At 34.9% G+C, this 17,180-nt stretch overlaps 1 protein-coding gene across 1 annotated transcript; it reads left to right on the top strand.

Moving 5' to 3' along the window:
- Positions 1 to 8,090: 8,090 nt before the first annotated feature.
- On the top strand, positions 8,091 to 9,030 carry OR6C2H (olfactory receptor family 6 subfamily C member 2H). The gene is given in 2 exon segments (NM_001389152.1): positions 8,091 to 8,272; positions 8,274 to 9,030. Coding segments are annotated over 2 exon segments (939 nt in total).
- Positions 9,031 to 17,180: the final 8,150 nt, after the last annotated feature.

The raw sequence follows: 17,180 nt of genomic DNA, 5'->3' as shown, positions 1-17,180 counted from the left end.
TATTAGCATGCCATCCAATAGAAATGCTAATTCCAGTCTACCTGGACTACAGTCTGAGAAGTTTGCCCTATACTGTCAGTAAAATCAAAGAATGTCTCCACATAATTAAGGGACTTTCTAGTAACAGGTTCAGGTAAATACAACACAATAGAAAATTATCACAAGCTCATAATCTAGAACCCTTTAAAAACTTCATTATCTTATATTTTTTTTATGATCTCTATTTTTTTATGTGGCCTATAGTAGAATTTAAATGAAAAGTCCCATGGAGCTGTGACCAGTAGAGCTGACTAAATGCCCAGTCTAAGAGACTATATTCTAATACTCAAAAATTAAGGCACTGAAAGATCAAGGGAACATGATACTAATTCTTATATTGACCTTTAACATTAGTATAGTGTATTCTATAGGAATCATAGGAATTAAAGGACTTCCACTAAGTAGAATTTTGAAATAGAAGTAAAGAATATATTCTGGTCTTTGTAAATATCTATGTGTTTATTAATATACTGAGAAGCCACTATGTTCCAGGAAATGTGATAAGATCTGAGTCTACTACTGAGAATAAGATTGGCCCTGATCCCAAGGCTATCACAGTCTAAGTGGGTGACACATAGAAAATAAGCAATCTCTACACCCAATTGCTCTGATGTAAGGATGACGGATATACGAACACAGTGGAGTTGTAACTAGCCTAGTCTGCAGGAATTGAGATGGTATCTCAGAACTTATTCTGGATGCAATGAGGAAAATGTAATAAAATGATCAAAACAAGAGACAGGAAGTCCAGTTAGAATATGAAGGTTTCGGGGATCCCTGGGTGGCTCAGTGGTTAAACACCTGCCTTCGGCCCAGGGCGTGATTTTGGAGTCCCGGGATCGAATCCCACATCAGGCTCCCTGCATGGAGTCTGCTCCTCCCTCTGCCTGTATCTCTGCCTCTGTCTCTCATGAATAAATAAAATCTTAAAAAAAAGAATATGAAGGTTTCATATTGAGTATGAGATCAAAGTGATCTGAGGTAGGGTAGAAGAAGATGGAATGGAAAAGATAGACCTTTTAATGACATATTAGAGACGTATTTTTTTTCAGACAAACTAGATTTTATTTTTTATAATTTATTTTTTATTGGTGCTCAATTTGCCAACATATAGAAGAACACCCAGTGCTCATGCCATCAAGTGCCCATCAGCCAGTCACCCTACCCCCCCCCACCCACCTCCCTTTCTACCACCCCTAGTTCGTTTCCCAGAGTCTAGTCTAAATAGATTGGTCTTTTCCAGATGTGGGAAGCTGGGTGGAAGGGGGCCTTCTAAAACAAGAGTAATGATAATGAAATACGCAAGAGTAATAATAGTAGATTAGTGGATAAAGATGCCAGATTTCAGTAGCCTGAGTAATGAATGAAGGGGTAGAGAAGTGAAGAAATGAAAACATATATATTGACTAGGAGAATTCATCTAAATGGCATGGCCTTGAAATTCAGTTACTGGACGTTAACGTGAGCTTTGCTAAAGAATACAACTTGTGCCAAGTATTGCCTCATATTGTAATAGTATGAATGTATGTAAAGGGGGTTTGGTGGATCGCAGAGAAGTGCAGAAATAAGGAACTATTTATTGAATACTATAAAGTGTCAGATGAAATGGGATTAGGGTTCACCACGCTTTTTTAAATTGTTAAATTTTGCAACAGTTTATTATAGAAAAATGAATAAACTTTAAGGACACAGGTCTATATATAGAAGGAACATGAACTGTGTCATATAAGCCATTTCTCTACTTAGACCAGGCCTGTACCCACATAATCCTCCCTGAAGAGAGAGACACTATCCTGATTTCTAACTCGATCAGTTTTGCTTAACTTTGAAATTTGTGTAAATGAAATTGTATTCTACACATTCTTTTCTGTCTTGCTTCTTCACTCAAAATTATGTTTGGGAGAACTTTTTATACTATTGAATGTAACAATATTATTTTTATCTTCATTGTTATGTGCTTCCATTTTATGAATATATCACGATTTAAAAACTGATTCTATCACTGATGGGCATTTTGGTTATTGGGTTATTGGGAATGATGAGGCTAAACTTTCTTAAACATGCATTCTGTGTACATATGTACACATTTTGATTGGGTAAAGACCTAGGATTATAATTTCCTGCATCATATATATCTGGACATCTGTTTAAAAAATATATTCAAAAAGTTTTCATAGTGTTTATAGGAATGTACACCCTAATATTCAAGAAACTTGATATGGCCCATCTATTTAATATCCATTATTCTCATGATTGTGCAGTACTTGTGAATTTAATTTTCTTTTCCCTAAATACTAGAAAGTTCACATTTCATATGTTCACTGGCCTTTAGATATGCTCTTTAGTGAAGAAATTAGCCTAATTGTTATTAGATTAGATTTTTCTTTTCTTATTGAGTTGTAGCAAATTTTATAAATTTTGACTATAGCCCTTGACAATTATTGCAAATATCTTCTCACACTCCATGATTTGTCTTATTTAAATCATTTTTAAGGCACTTGGGTGGCTCAGTCAGTTAAGCATCTGACTCTTGATCTCAGCTCAGATCTTGATCTCAGGGTGGTGAGATCAAGCCCCATGTTGGGTCTCCATGCTGGGCATGCAGCCTACTTTAAAAATCATTCTTATTAAAGTATAACTGACACACAATAACATGCACTTACTTTTTAAAAATGTACTTAAGTGTAGCATTCCACCAAGTCTTGACAAATGTACAGCATCTTTACAACTACTAATGCGATCAAGATATATAAATTTCTATCACTTCTAAATGTTTGACTGTGTTCTTTCCCAGTTAATCCTTCATAATAGATTTGGTTTGTCTTTTCTAATTAAACTAAATCTTATAGTATTTTCCCTTTAATACATATATATTTTTTCCTCTGGCATACGACTTTGAGATTTATCCACAGTATCACACACATGAATTCTTTATTCTTTTCCTGCTATGTAGCCCTCCATGTATATTTATATATACCACTTTTTGAATTACTTCTCACAGGGATCCCTGGGTGGCTCAGTGGTTTAGCTCCTGCCTTTGGTCCAGGGCGTGATCCTAGGGTCCTGGGATTGAGTCCTGCATCAGGTACCCTGCATGGAGCCTGCTTCTCCCCCTGCCTGTGTCTCTCATGAATAAATAAAATCTTTAAAAGATAAAGTACTTCTCAATGATTACTTATATTACATTCCTCTTTTGATTATTATGAATAAAATTGCAATTATCAAGTCTTTCTAAGGACATTTTTTTTTCCTCTTAGGTAAATTCTTAGGGATGGATTTGTCATGTTACATAATAGATACACTTTTAAGTTTTTAAGAAATTGCAGAACTATATTCCACACTGGTTTTACTACTTTCTATTTCCACCAGTGATAAGAAAATTTCAACTGCTTCCTGTTTTTCCCACCCTTGCTATTGTTAATACATTTCATTTTTATTATTGGAACAAATGTTTAGTAATGTCTTATTATCATTTAAGTTTTATTTCCTTAATCACTAATGATGTTGAGCTTCTTTTCATGTGCACATTTGATATACATGCCTCTTCCTATGTGCAGTATATGTTCAAATCTTTTACCAGTTTCATTGGGCTGTTTTCTTTTTATTGGTAAACTGTGTATTTGAGTACATGTGTACACTCACACATACATGTTCCTTTGTATCCATCATATTATATACATAGCATAGGTTAAGTAAGATGTATTTCATATATATATAATGAAATATGTCCCAAATATATATGTGCATATATACTCTGTGTAGACATATATCTGTACACTAAATACATGACCTTTGTAAATACATGTTTTGTAAATATCTTCTCCTAGTATTGGGCCTTTCTTTTCATTTTTTTAAACAGCTCTTTTTTAAAAGTTTATTTATTTGTGTAATCTCTACACTCCGTGTGGACTTGAACTCAACCCTAAAATCAAGTGTCTCATAGTTCTTCTGACTGAGCCAGACTGGCACCTCCTTTTCACTTTTTTTTTTAAAAGATTTCATTTATTTATTCATGAGAGACACAGAGAGGCAGAGACATAGGCAGAGGGAGAAGCAAGCTCCACGCAGGGAGCCAGACGTGGGACTCGATCCCAGGTCTCCAGGATCAGGCCTTGGACTGAAGGCAGCGCTAAACCGCTGAGCCACCAGGGCTGCCCTCCTTTTCACTTTTTAACAGTATTTTTGAAAAGCAGGTTTTTATTAGGTCTATGCTCTATTTTATTTTTCATTTGTGTTCATTTTTATCCATATGTATGTATTATTGTAGCAGCACCATTTGTGATAAGACATTATTTTTCCCTTCAATTTGCCTGATATTATTCTATTTAAGTACACATTGCTCTATCCCAATAAGCTATGTGTTTAAACATATCTCCATGTCAGTTTTTTAAACTTTCCATTGTATTGCTATACTATACTATTATTTGTTCAATTTATGCACAAGTATTTAATGTTTAAATGAAGCTGTAATTTTTTGTAATTTTTAAAAATTTTTCAAGTTCAAATGCTCATTGTTATACACAAATAGAATTTTTTATATATATCAACGCTCTATCTCATGCTTTTGTTAAACTCACTTATTTATTCAAAGATTATCTTGTAGATCATTTAGGATTCCTTATCCCCCCAATCCTGCTATCAAAGGAAGATGATTAAACTCCTATATTGCTAATCAAAATGTCATTATTTTTTCTCACCTTATTTTACTGGCTGGGAATTCCAGCACATGCTTAAACATGAACTATAAGTAGCCATCTTTGCATAGTTCATAATTTTAGAGGAAAGCTTTCAGGCTTTCCCCCTCATATTTGATATTAGCAGAAGTTTTGGGTTGTTTTTATTTTATATATATAACTAAGTATCCTTTATCACATGGAGACAGTTTTCTCTGCTTCTACTTTACTGAGAAAAGTTTTTAAGCATAAAGAAGTGTTGAATTTTGGCAAATATTTTTTCCTGAAACTATTCAGAAGAAACATGGATTCTCCCTTTTTCTGTTATTGTGGAGAATAAGTTGATTTCAAATATTGAACCAACATTGAATTCCTGGGGTAAATGTTGCCTTCTCCTGATGTGTTATGCTTATATTGCTATTGAGCATAATGAGTTTGATTGGCTATTGTTTCTTTGAAATTTTCTATCTAGGTATATAGAAGATATAGTTCAATAGTTTTTCTTTTTTTATAGTATCCTTGGTTTTGATATCATGGTTACACTCACCTTATAAAGGAGAGGGAGGGGGTGCTTAATATCGTCTGTTTTATGAGGAAATTTAATATTGATTTGTTTTGCAATATACTCTTAATGATGTTTTCTTAAAAATAAGTCTTAATATCCAAGAGTGAAAACCCCCATCATTCTTTATGTTCTTCAGATGTGATCTCGGCCCTTGCATTCTATCTAAATCTTACAGGTGTTTCTTAAATCCCTTGCATTTCGGCCCTTGCATTCTATCTAAATCTTACAGGTGTTTCTTAAATCCTCAAAAAATAAGGTTGGATACATTCCCTACTCTTATTTTCTCAACGACATTAGATAAAATTCATAATATCTCATGTTTAAATCTCTAGTCCTAGAAGTTTTACTTTAGAATGTCTTTAACTACAAATTCTATTTCTTTACTAGTTGTAGGATTGTTTCAGGTTATGTATTTCATTTTGGATGTGTTTTTGTAGTTTGCTGACTTTGAAATATTCATCTGTTTCATTTAAGCTCTCTAAAATATTTTTGTTAATGGTTTGCAGTATCCTCTAATATCCTTTTAATATCTGAGATCTGGGATGATAGGTTTCATTTCTGATTTTTCTAGGAAGTGAAGTGTGTTTTCCTCCTCTCACTGTGTTATTTTGTTGTTTTGCTTGTCAGTCTGGTTAGAAGTTCATCAATATTATTAATCTCTAAAGAACCAGCTTTTAGGGGGGCCTGGGTGGCTCAGCAGTTGAGCATCATCCTTGGTCTCAGGGGATGATCTTGGACATCCAGTATCAAGCAGTTCCCTGTGGGAAGCCTATTTCTCCCTCTGCCTATGGCTCTGCCCGTGTCTTTCATGAATAAAGAAATAAAATCTTTAAAAACAAAACAAAACAGCTTTTGGTTAGATTAATTTTCTCTATTGTATTTTTGTTTCTAATTTTGTTGACTTCTAGTCTTATCTCTATCTTTGCTTCCGTCTCATTCTTTGGGTAGTTTTTTCACTCTTTTTTTCAGCTTTTTGTTATTGTTGTCAAGGATTTAATATTTGGTTTGAAACTTTTTCTTTTGTAATATAAACATTTAACATTATAAATTTCCACTCACTCCTAGGTTTACCTTCATTCCACATATTTTTCATTTATTTCAATATGTTATTTTATTTCCTTTGAGTCTTAGTGGTTGACTCATAAAGTATTTAGAAGTAACCTGTTTAATTTGTAAATATTTTCTTTCCATTTTTCTTTGGTTATTGATTGTTAGTTTGATTTCTTTGTGGTCAGAGAATATCTTCTATATGATTCCAGTTTGTTTAAACTCATTAATATTTGTTTTATTTTACCTCTCTTGTTGGGATACCGATTTTGCAGTCTTACATGTACACTTCAAATAATGTGCATTCTCTTGATGGGATGAGCACTGGGTTTTATTCTATATCTTGGCAAATTGAACACTGATAAAAAATAAATTTATAAAAGAAAATAATATGCATTCTGCCATTATTAGGCAGAGTGTTCTATAAACATCAATTATATATAATTGACATATAGTTTTTCTATACTTTTGTGGATTTTCAGTCAACTAGTTCCATCGATTAGTAAATCTCCAGCTATAATTTACAATTTACCTATTATTTCTTCTTTTATTTATGCCAGTTTATTCTTCTTATATTTTGGTGTACTGTTAAATACATAAATAATTAAGATCTTTAGTTGTTATCGGTGAATTGGATAATTTAATGGTATGTAATTTTCTTTTGTATGTTTGTTAACTTTCTTTGATGGTAATATTAGCATATTTACTCCAACATTCCCTTTATTGTGGTTCACATGGTAGTCATTTTTTAATTGTTTGACTTATCTATGTCATTATATTTGAAGTGAAGTGTTTAAATACTGCATCTAGGTGGGAGGTTTCTTAAAAACACATTCTTATAATCCCTGTCTTTTAATCAGTGTGGTATGTTTTGGTCATTTATACAATGTAATTATTTATGTTTGAACATCTGTTAATCATTTTGTTTGTTCTCATGGTTCTTTCTTTTGTTTCTCATTTTCTGCCTCAAAATTAATAGCCCCAGTGTTTCATTTTAATTTATATAACGTACGTTTGACTATACCATTTCTTAAAAGTTTGTGTGTGACATGATGTACCCAAGAAACATTTCACAGACCAGTTATAATCAATATTTTACTACTGGAGGTAGAATGCAGAAAATGTATTACTATATAAGACCCTTCACTCTTCCCTTTTTTATTGTGGTTATCATTTATATTAAGTTTACAGACGTGAGTAGCTCCATCAGATAATGCTATAATTTTTGGTTTCATCAATTTTCTGAAAGGATTTGTATAGAACTGGTGCCTTTGTTTGTCTTGACTGTTTAGTAGAAACCTACAATTAAGCCGTCTGCGCCTGGAGTTCTCTTTATGGGATGTCTTACTACATATTTGTTTACTTTAATAGATATAGGACTATATATATTAGATATTTCAACTTGAATTATCTTTGGTATATTGTATCCTTCAAAGAATTAGTGCATTCCATTTAAGTTGCCACATCTACTCTGCAGACATTTTCAAAATATTTCATTTTTATCTTCTTAATATCTGTATAATCTCTAATGATGTTATCGCGCTCATTCCTGACAAAGCTTATCTTTTCTTCAGGTCAGTCTCACAGCAGTTTTATCAGTGTTATTTATCTTTTCTAAGAATCAGCTTTCAATTCCTTTGATCTTCTCTCTTGCTTTATTGTGTTCTGTTTCATTGATTTTTGCCTTATTGTTTCCTTTCTTCTGTTTAAATACTTTCTCTTTGACTTTTTTTTCATGTAGATTGCCTAAGACATCATAGGTAACAATGAGAAATCACACAGCAATAACAACATTCATCTTGTTGGGACTTACAGAGGACCCACAGCTGCAAGTTCTTCTTTTTATCTTCTTATTTCTCAGCTACGTGCTGAGCATTACTGGAAATTTGACCATTATCATTCTTACATTTATGGATTCTCATCTTAAAACACCTATGTATTTTTTTCTCCTGCAATTTCTCCATCTTAGAAATCTCATTCACAACAGTATGCATTCCCAGATTCTTGTACAGTATAACAACTGGAGACAACACTATTACGTATAATGCTTGCGCTTGCCAAATATTTTTTATTGGGCTTTTTGGGGTCACAGAATTTTTTCTCCTGGCAGCCATGTCCTATGACCGCTATGTGGCCATCTGCAAACCCCTTCATTATATGACCATCATGAATAACAAAGTCTGTACCATCCTTGTCCTCTGTTGCTGGATTTCTGGGCTGCTGATCATCATCACACCCCTTGGTATGGGCCTCCAGCTGGAATTCTGTGACTCCAATGCCATTGATCATTTTGGCTGTGATGCATCTCCTCTTTTTAAGATTTCATGCTCGGATACATGGGTTATAGAACAGGTGGTTATAATCTGTGCAGTACTGACATTCATTATTACACTGATAGGTGTCATTCTTTCCTATATATATATCATCAGGACAATTCTAAGATTTTCTTCTGCTTCTCAAAGAAAAAAAGCTTTCTCCACCTGTTCTTCACACATGCTTGTTGTTTCCATTACATACGGCAGCTGTATTTTCATCTATATCAAGCCTTCGGCCAAAGAAGAGGTGGATATCAATAAAGGGGTATCCGTGCTCACTACATCTGTTGCTCCTTTGTTGAACCCTTTCATTTATACTTTGAGGAACAAGCAAGTGAAACGAGCTTTCAATGACACAATCAAAAAAATTGCATTTATCTTACACAAATAAGAGCACACTGAATTTAATTAATTAGTTAATTAATTAATTAACTTGATGGGGAGGCAGTGAGCATTGAAGGGGGGCAGTAACAGAGGGAGAGAAAGAGTGAGAAGCAGACTCCCTGCTGTGTAAGAGTAAAAAAAAATTAAGATACGGGGGTAAAGTCTATCTACACTGGCTTTAGTAAATAAAGTTTTATTGAAACATGTCCACTCTCACTCATCTGCCTATTGTCTATGGTGGCCTTTAATGGCAGAGTTGAGTAGCCTAACAGAGGCCTCATGGATCCAAATGCCAAAAATATTTACTGTCTAGCTTTTTACAGAAAGTTTGTCCACCTCTGGTATAGAATTTACTTTTCTATTTTTATGGTTTTGTAGCATTTGGGGAGAAACAAGAGAGACAGGTTGCTATACAGCTACATTGTCTTCATCTACCCGGACATCTCCAGAAAGTAACTTTTAAACCTGTTGGCCAGCCTGAGGAATTGAAGTAGTCCGTCCCTCTACACTCTTCTCCTTTGTCTTTGAATGTACTTCAAAATAGACTTTGAAAGATTGAAAATTTGGGGAAGCTTGTATATCTGTCCACTTAGATCTCACACTAATAACTCAAGTTAGTACAACATCAATGTTTTGTAACAAACAAGGAATTCACTTGTTTATATTTAATTTAATACACAAATAAACAAAATTTAATAGGAATTTTGTTCAGCCCAACAATTCCTATAAATCTTGACTGTCACCTCAACTGCCCATGAAAAAATAGTTACTCAAAATTACTAAGTTGTACATGTGCAATTCAAAATCAAGCCACAGAAGTATATTTCCTAGGGCTACTGAATTTGAAGTAAGGCCATCTGCGTGATTGCCGATCATTTGGCTTAAGTATGTGTCATAAGTGTGAGGGTAAGTATCCAAATTCTTCATAAAGTTTGGAGAGTGCCTCTCAAGTGCTGTTTGGCTGAGTCATCCCAACTGTAGCTTGCCTTGTGACCATATACAAGTAGTCTACCATTTTTAGCCAAAGCCATATTAACTGAAGAGACCATCCAAGGTGACAATTATTGAGACTATTTCTTCTTAAATACTACTGGAAAATTTGCTGTTTTTTTTATCCTTATTTGATTTTTTGCTTATTTTTTATTTTTATAATAAATTAATTTTTTATTGGTGTTCAATTTGCCAACATACAGAATAACACCCAGTGCTCATCCCGTCAAGTGCCCCCCTCAGTGCCCGTCACCCATTCACCCCCACCCCCTGCCCTCCTTCCCTTCCACCACCCCTAGTTCCTTTCCCAGAGTTAGGAGTCTTTATGTTCTGTCTCCCTTTCTGATATTTCCCACACACTTCTTCTCCCTTCCCTTATATTCCCTTTCACTATTATTTATATTCCCCAAATGAATGAGAACATATAATGTTTGTCCTTCTCCGATTGACTTACTTCACTCAGCATAATACCCTCCAGTTCCATCCATGTTGAAGCAAATGGTGGGTATTTGTCATTTCTAATGGCTGAGGAATATTCCATTGTATACACAAACCACATCTTCTTTATCCATTCATCTTTCAATGGACACCGAGGCTCCTTCCACAATTTGCTGTTTTTTTAAAGAGAGTGCATTTACTAATCCTTATGTTGCATCTCGTCCCATGTAAAAAGAAAAAAAAAAAGTTTTTTCATCCTAGGTATTTAAAGTAGATATTGGAACTTTCCCTTTCAAAATTAAAATAAAAATTCAATATTATATACATTAAAGTCAGAAAATTGATTATTTCTTTTTTTAAAGATTTTATTTATTCATTCCTGTGAGACACAGAGAGAGAAGCAGACAGAGGGAGAGGGAGAAGCAGGCTCCATGCAGGGAGCTGGATGTGGGACTTTATCCCGGATCCCGAGATCGGGACCTGAGCCAAAGGCAGATGCTCAACGGCAGAGCCATCCAGGCTTCCCAAATTAAGATTATTTAAAGCTGACATTTTATTTTCTCTCTTTGATAAAATATTAACATTTATAATTTTATACTTTACAACCGAAAATAGATAATAGCACATATCTGTTATATACACTGGCCTTCTATTTATTGGTTTAAAGTAGCTGCTTTATGGTATGAACAGTAAAAGAGGAGTAACCAACAAATTTCTTTATAAAGACTACTTGGAAACTTCGTTATAAAGATTCAGATAGAAAAAAAATGAATTGACTGATTACATTTATTCCACATGGTTTGTTTTTGTCTTTTTGTTTTTAACAGGTAGGCATTTTGGAACTTTTGATTTCTGAGTAGTGGGGAACGATTAGATCTATTTAACACAAAATTTGCATTGGCTGCAGGTAAATTCTTTTTCTCTGGTTTGGAAATTAATCTGATAAAAATAAAATTGATAAAAATAAGTTTGTATTCATTGAGAATATATAAAATTTTCTAAATTTTATATACTTTATTATATAACCTGAGAATATAAGAACCTTATAGAACAAAAAGGAAAAATGGAAAAATCCATAATCACAGTGGGTGATTTTTACACATTATCTCAGCATTGCATAGCTCAAACTGACCAAAGCATCAATATAATATAGAAATCTAAACAACTCATGTAACAAACCAGACCTAATCATCAGTATGAAATATTGTGCAAAAAACTCCTGAAAGCTGAACACTACTTTCAAGAGAAAAAATGTTTATGAAATTGAAGTTTTGAGTAAGTGATCAATATGAAAATATGTGGAACATCTCACATGTATTATACAGAAACTAAATAGTATACACATGAAAAGCATTTGTATAAAAAAGGAGCTCAAAATGAATATTAGAAAATATTTGTACTCTATGATATGAAAATATTATGTGCTAAAGCCTGTGTGATACAGATAAAGGTGTGCTTGGAAAGAAATATATAGTGTAAGTATTTATATTTTAAAAAGAAGAAACAGTAAAATCAATGATCTAAGTATCCATTTCAAGAAGTAAGAAAAAGTACAAATTAAATCAAAGAAATGCAGAAGAGAATATACAACAGCAAAAAACTAAATGTATAGAAACAGTTTTTCAATAAAGGAAGTCACCATTTGCTTCAACGTGGATGGAACTGGAGGATATTATGCTGAATGAAGTAAGTCAGTCGGAGAAGGACAAACACTACATGGTTTCATTCATATGGGGAATATAAAAAATAGTGAAAGGGATTAAAGGGGAAAGGAGAGAAAATGAGTGGGAAATATCAGAGAGGGAGATGGAACATGAGAGACTCCTAACTCTGGTAAACGAACAAGGGGTGGTGGAAAGGGAGGTGGGCGGGGGGATGGGGTGACTGGGTGACAGGCACGGGGGGGGGGGCACTTGATGGGATGAGCACTGGGTGTTATACTATATGTTGGCAAATTGAACCCCAATAAAAAAGATACAAAAAAAAAAGGAAATCACCAATGCCAAGAATTTTTATTCTGTTGTTTTACACTTGAGTGTTGTAGATTTGAGTATTAGGTCTGATTGCTTTAGAAGTCTTTTTTTAAATCCTTGTTGAATTTGAGCCTAGTTGCTCTATCCATTTTTGAAAATTAAGTCTCCGATTATTGTTGCTCAACTGTCTATTCTTCATTAGTCAGTTTTGCTTTATGTATTTTGGGGCTCTGTTGTTAAGTAGTTGGATGCTTTAAATTTGTTTTCCAATGTTTTACTTTCAATATGCTTATATTTTTGAATCTGTATGTATCTTCTATAGACAGTATACTGTGGTTACTTTTTTCTCATTATTCCAGATTGAAAATCTCAGCTTTTCAATTGGATAGTTGGATCCATTTACATGTAATGTTATTATTGATATAGATGGATGTACCTCTCCCACTTTACTTTTTGCTCTCTAGATGTCTATTGTACTCCTTCCTCTTCTATTCCTACTTCAATGCCTCCTTTTGCATTAAGTGAATATTTCCAGTTTTATCATTTTAATTCTTTTAATGATGCTTCCACAATATTTTTGATGTATTTTTCTATTGTTATCTGTAGGGCTTACCATACACATTCTAACATCATCGTCTATGTCAGAATAATACTTAAATCTAGTGAGACAGAAACATTACTCCTATATAGTTTTATTCTCTCACATTGAAGTTTACTGTACTGACGAATATACAACTATGTATACAGTTTAAAACCATTGAACTGCATACTTTAAGTGGGTGAGTTTAGAGCATATAAATTACATATCATCAGTACTTATATATCCGGGATAAATATTTATATATGGAAATATATATAAATGTACTTTTAAATTATACACATACATATACCATACTGCCTAGTCTTTTAACCCAGATAAAACCTGCACATAAATATTCATGATGACCTTATAATAGCCAAAAATTTGCAACAACTCAGATGTCACTTAAAAAGTAAGCGTTGATCACATTATTACACATCCACACAATTGAAGAATATTTAGCAGTGTAAAGAAACAAGCTATTGACATAGATAACACCTTGGATAAATCTCCAGAGAATTATGCCACGTCAAAAAGTCAATCCCAACAGTCATGTGCACTATTGATTTGTTTATGCCAAAATTAGAAAGTGGAGAACAAATTAGTGAATTCTAGTGATGGAAAGACTAAGGGAAATGGAGGCTTGCCTGGCTACAAATAAAAAAAAAAAAAGAGCAAATGAGGGGATATTGTGATCATGAAATTTTTCTGTACTTGTATTGTGTGGTTACCAAAGTCCTGGGTGTGAGATTGTGTCTTATAAGATGTGACCACTGCAAGAAACTGGGTAAAGTATGCATGAGTTCTTTCTGTTATTTATTACATGTACATGTGAATCTATAATTATATCAAATAAAACTTAATTCTTACATCCAATTGCCTTAGAAAAGAAGCCAAGCATTTGCTTTGTTGTGATATCATTGTTGTGTTTATACATTTAATGCTATGGTTATACCTCTGTGTCTCTAAGGAAATGGTCCCACTACTACACATATTTTTTTGTGTGTCAAAGTTCATTAGACAATTCATTACTGGCTTTTATACAACAATCACAAAGGACCCTCTTGTTTTTTTTCCCTTGATTCTTATGCCCCCATAGCATATTTAGCAAACATAATCAAAGTCATTGATAGTTTAAAAATTACAGGGCACCTTATCTCCATGGCTAGAAAAAAATCAGACCATTAAATCTTCCCGTCCCCGCGTTTCATTGCATCTGTATCTTTGGGGTAAATCCCCAGCAGTGCAATGGCTGGGTCATAGGGCAGGTCTATTTTTAACTCTGAGGAACCTCCACACAGTTTTCCAGAGTGGCTGCACCAGTTCCCATTTCCATCAACAGTGAAGGAGGGTTCCCCTTTCTCCACATCCTCTCCAACATTTGTGGTTTCCTGCCTTGTTAATTTTCCCCATTCTCACTGGTGTGAGGTGGGATCTCATTGTGGTTTTGATTTGTATTTCCCTGATGGCAAGTGATGCAGAGCATTTTCTCATGTGCATGTTGGCCATGTCTATGTCCTCCTCTGTGAGATTTCTCTTCATGTCTTTTGCCCATATCATGATTGGATTGTTTGTTTCTTTGCTGTTGAGTTTAATAAGTTCTTTTTTTTAAAAATTTTTTTATTGGTGTTCAATTTACTAACATACAGAATAACCCCCAGTGCCCGTCACCCATTCACTCCCACCCCACGCCCTCCTCCCCTTCTACCACCCCTAGTTCGTTTCCCAGAGTTAGCAGTCTTTACGTTCTGTCTCCCTTTCTGATATTTCCCACACATTTCTTCTTTATAGATCTTGGATACTAGCCCTTTATCTGATACGTCATTTGCAAATATCTTCTCCCATTCTGTAGGTTGTCTTTGAGTTTTGTTGACGGTATCCTTTGCTGTGCAAAAGCTTCTTATCTTGATGAAGTCCCAATAGTTCATTTTTGCTTTTGTTTCTCTTGCCTTCATGGATGAATCTTGCAAGAAGTTACTGTGGCCAAGTTCAAAAAGGGTGTTGCCTGTGTTCTCCTCTAGGATTTTGATGGAATCTTGTCTCACATTTAGATCTTTCATCCATTTTGAGTTTATCTCTGCATATGGTGCAAGAGAGTGGTCTAGTTTCATTCTTCTGCATGTGGATGTCCAATTTTCCGAATACCATTTATTGAAGAGACTGTCTTTATTCCCAGTGGATAGTCTTTCCTCATTTGTCGAATATTAGTTGCCCATAAAGTTCAGGGTCCACTTCTGGATTCTCTATTCTGTTCCATTGATCTCTGTGTCTGTTTTTGTGCCAGTACCACCCTGTCTTGCAGACCACAGCTTTGTAGTACAACCTGAAATCTGGCATTGTGATGCCCCCAGATATGATTTTCTTTTTTAAAATTCCCCTGGCTATTCGGGATCTTTCCCGATTCCTTTAAATTATTAATTTTAATTCCAAATTAAAATAATTTGTTCCAACTCTCTGAAGAAAGCCCATGGTATTTTGTTAGGGATTGCATTAAACATGTAAATTGTCCTCCAAACATTATATGTTCTCATTCATTTGGGGAATATAAATAATAGTGAAAGGGAATAGAAGGGACGGGAGAAGAAATGGGTAGGAAATATCAGAAATGTGGGCGACCACAAACTAGCTGGAGTAACTGAACCAAACCAGCCCCGGACTTGCGTCCCTCATTCACTCAAAAGTCTCGGGAGCCTAGAGGATGAATAGTTGGTAGACGCTTGAGAAAAGGCTTGAGCAATGGTTCTCAGGGCTCGCTTTTACGTGGTCGCACACATAACACAATAGATCCAACTTATTCTGACCTGGTCATAAATGTAAATAAGGGTCTGTCTGTCCTTCCTGGTCTGTTTACTGTACCTAATATTCCTTTGAAGTATGCACATGTGGAGCAACAAGCTTATCTATTTACCATGGTCTTCTGGCACCTGGGAGTCTGTCTTGCATGCTGAGAAAGGGGAACTTTGGAGGGTTTCACAAACCTGCTAAAAATAAACACCTTCTTGGCTTTGTTTGGCTCATGCTATAAAATGTTATAAAACCTTGAATAAAGCTGGCACTGCTTGCACATCATCCACTGTGTCCCTCCTGTCCCCATCTCTTTACTTTTCTTTTATTTTCCTCATCCCCTTATCCTCAAGACCCTGATGGTTTTGCTGCAGCGCACGCAACACAGAAAGGGAGACAGAACATAAAGACTCCTAACTCTGGGAAACGAACTAGGGGTGGTGGAAGGGGAGGAGGGCGGGGGTTGGGGGTGAATGGGTGACAGGCAGTGAGGGGGGCACTTGATGGCATGAGCACTGGGTGTTATTCTGTATGTTGGCAAATTCAACACCAATAAAAAATAAATCAATAAATAAATTTATTATTTAAAAATGTAAATTGCCCTGGGTAGCATGGACATTTTCACAATATTAATTCTTCCAATCCATGAGCATGGAATATTTTTCCATCTCTTTGTGTCCTCCTCAATTTCTTTCAGAAGTGTTCTATAGTTTTTAGGGTATAGATCCTTTACCTCATTGGTTAGGTTTATTCCTAGGTATCTTATGCTTTTGGGTGCAATTGTAAATGGGTTTGACTTCTTAATTTCTCTTCTTTCAGTCTCATTGTTAGTGTATAGAAATGCCACTGACTCCTGGGCATTGATTTTGTATCCTGCCACACTGCCAAATTGCTGTATGAGTTCTAGCAATCTTGGGGCAGAGTCTTTTGGGTTTTCTACATAGAGTATCATGTCATCGGTGAAGAGGGAGACTTTGACTTCTTCTTTGCCAATTTGAATGCCTTTTATTTCTTTTTGTTGCCTGATTGCTGAGGCTAGGACTTGTAGTACTATGTTGAAAGGAGTGGTGAGAGTGGACATTCCTGTCTTGTTCCTGACCTTAGGGGAAAGGCTCCCAGTGCTTCTTGGGGGAAACTTTAGTTTTTAATATAGAAGATAAGGGGATCCCTGGGTGGCTCAATTGTTTAGCACCTGCCTTCGACTCAGGGCTTGGTCCTGGGATCCTTGGATCGGGTCCCATGTCGGGCTCCCTGCGTGGGGCCTGCTTCTCCCTCTGCTTCTGTCTCTGCCTCTCTCTCTCTCTTTCTCTCTCTCTCTCTCTCTCTATATATATATATATATATCATGAATGAATAAAATATTTAAAAAATAATATAGAAGATGAACCTTGA

Source organism: Canis lupus, unplaced genomic scaffold (genome assembly GCF_011100685.1).
Source record: "Canis lupus familiaris isolate Mischka breed German Shepherd unplaced genomic scaffold, alternate assembly UU_Cfam_GSD_1.0 chrUn_S1542H1730, whole genome shotgun sequence".
Taxonomy (NCBI): Eukaryota; Metazoa; Chordata; class Mammalia; order Carnivora; family Canidae; genus Canis; species Canis lupus.
The sequence above is the reverse complement of the archived record's forward strand: the minus strand, read 5'-3'. Positions and strand labels throughout refer to the sequence as shown.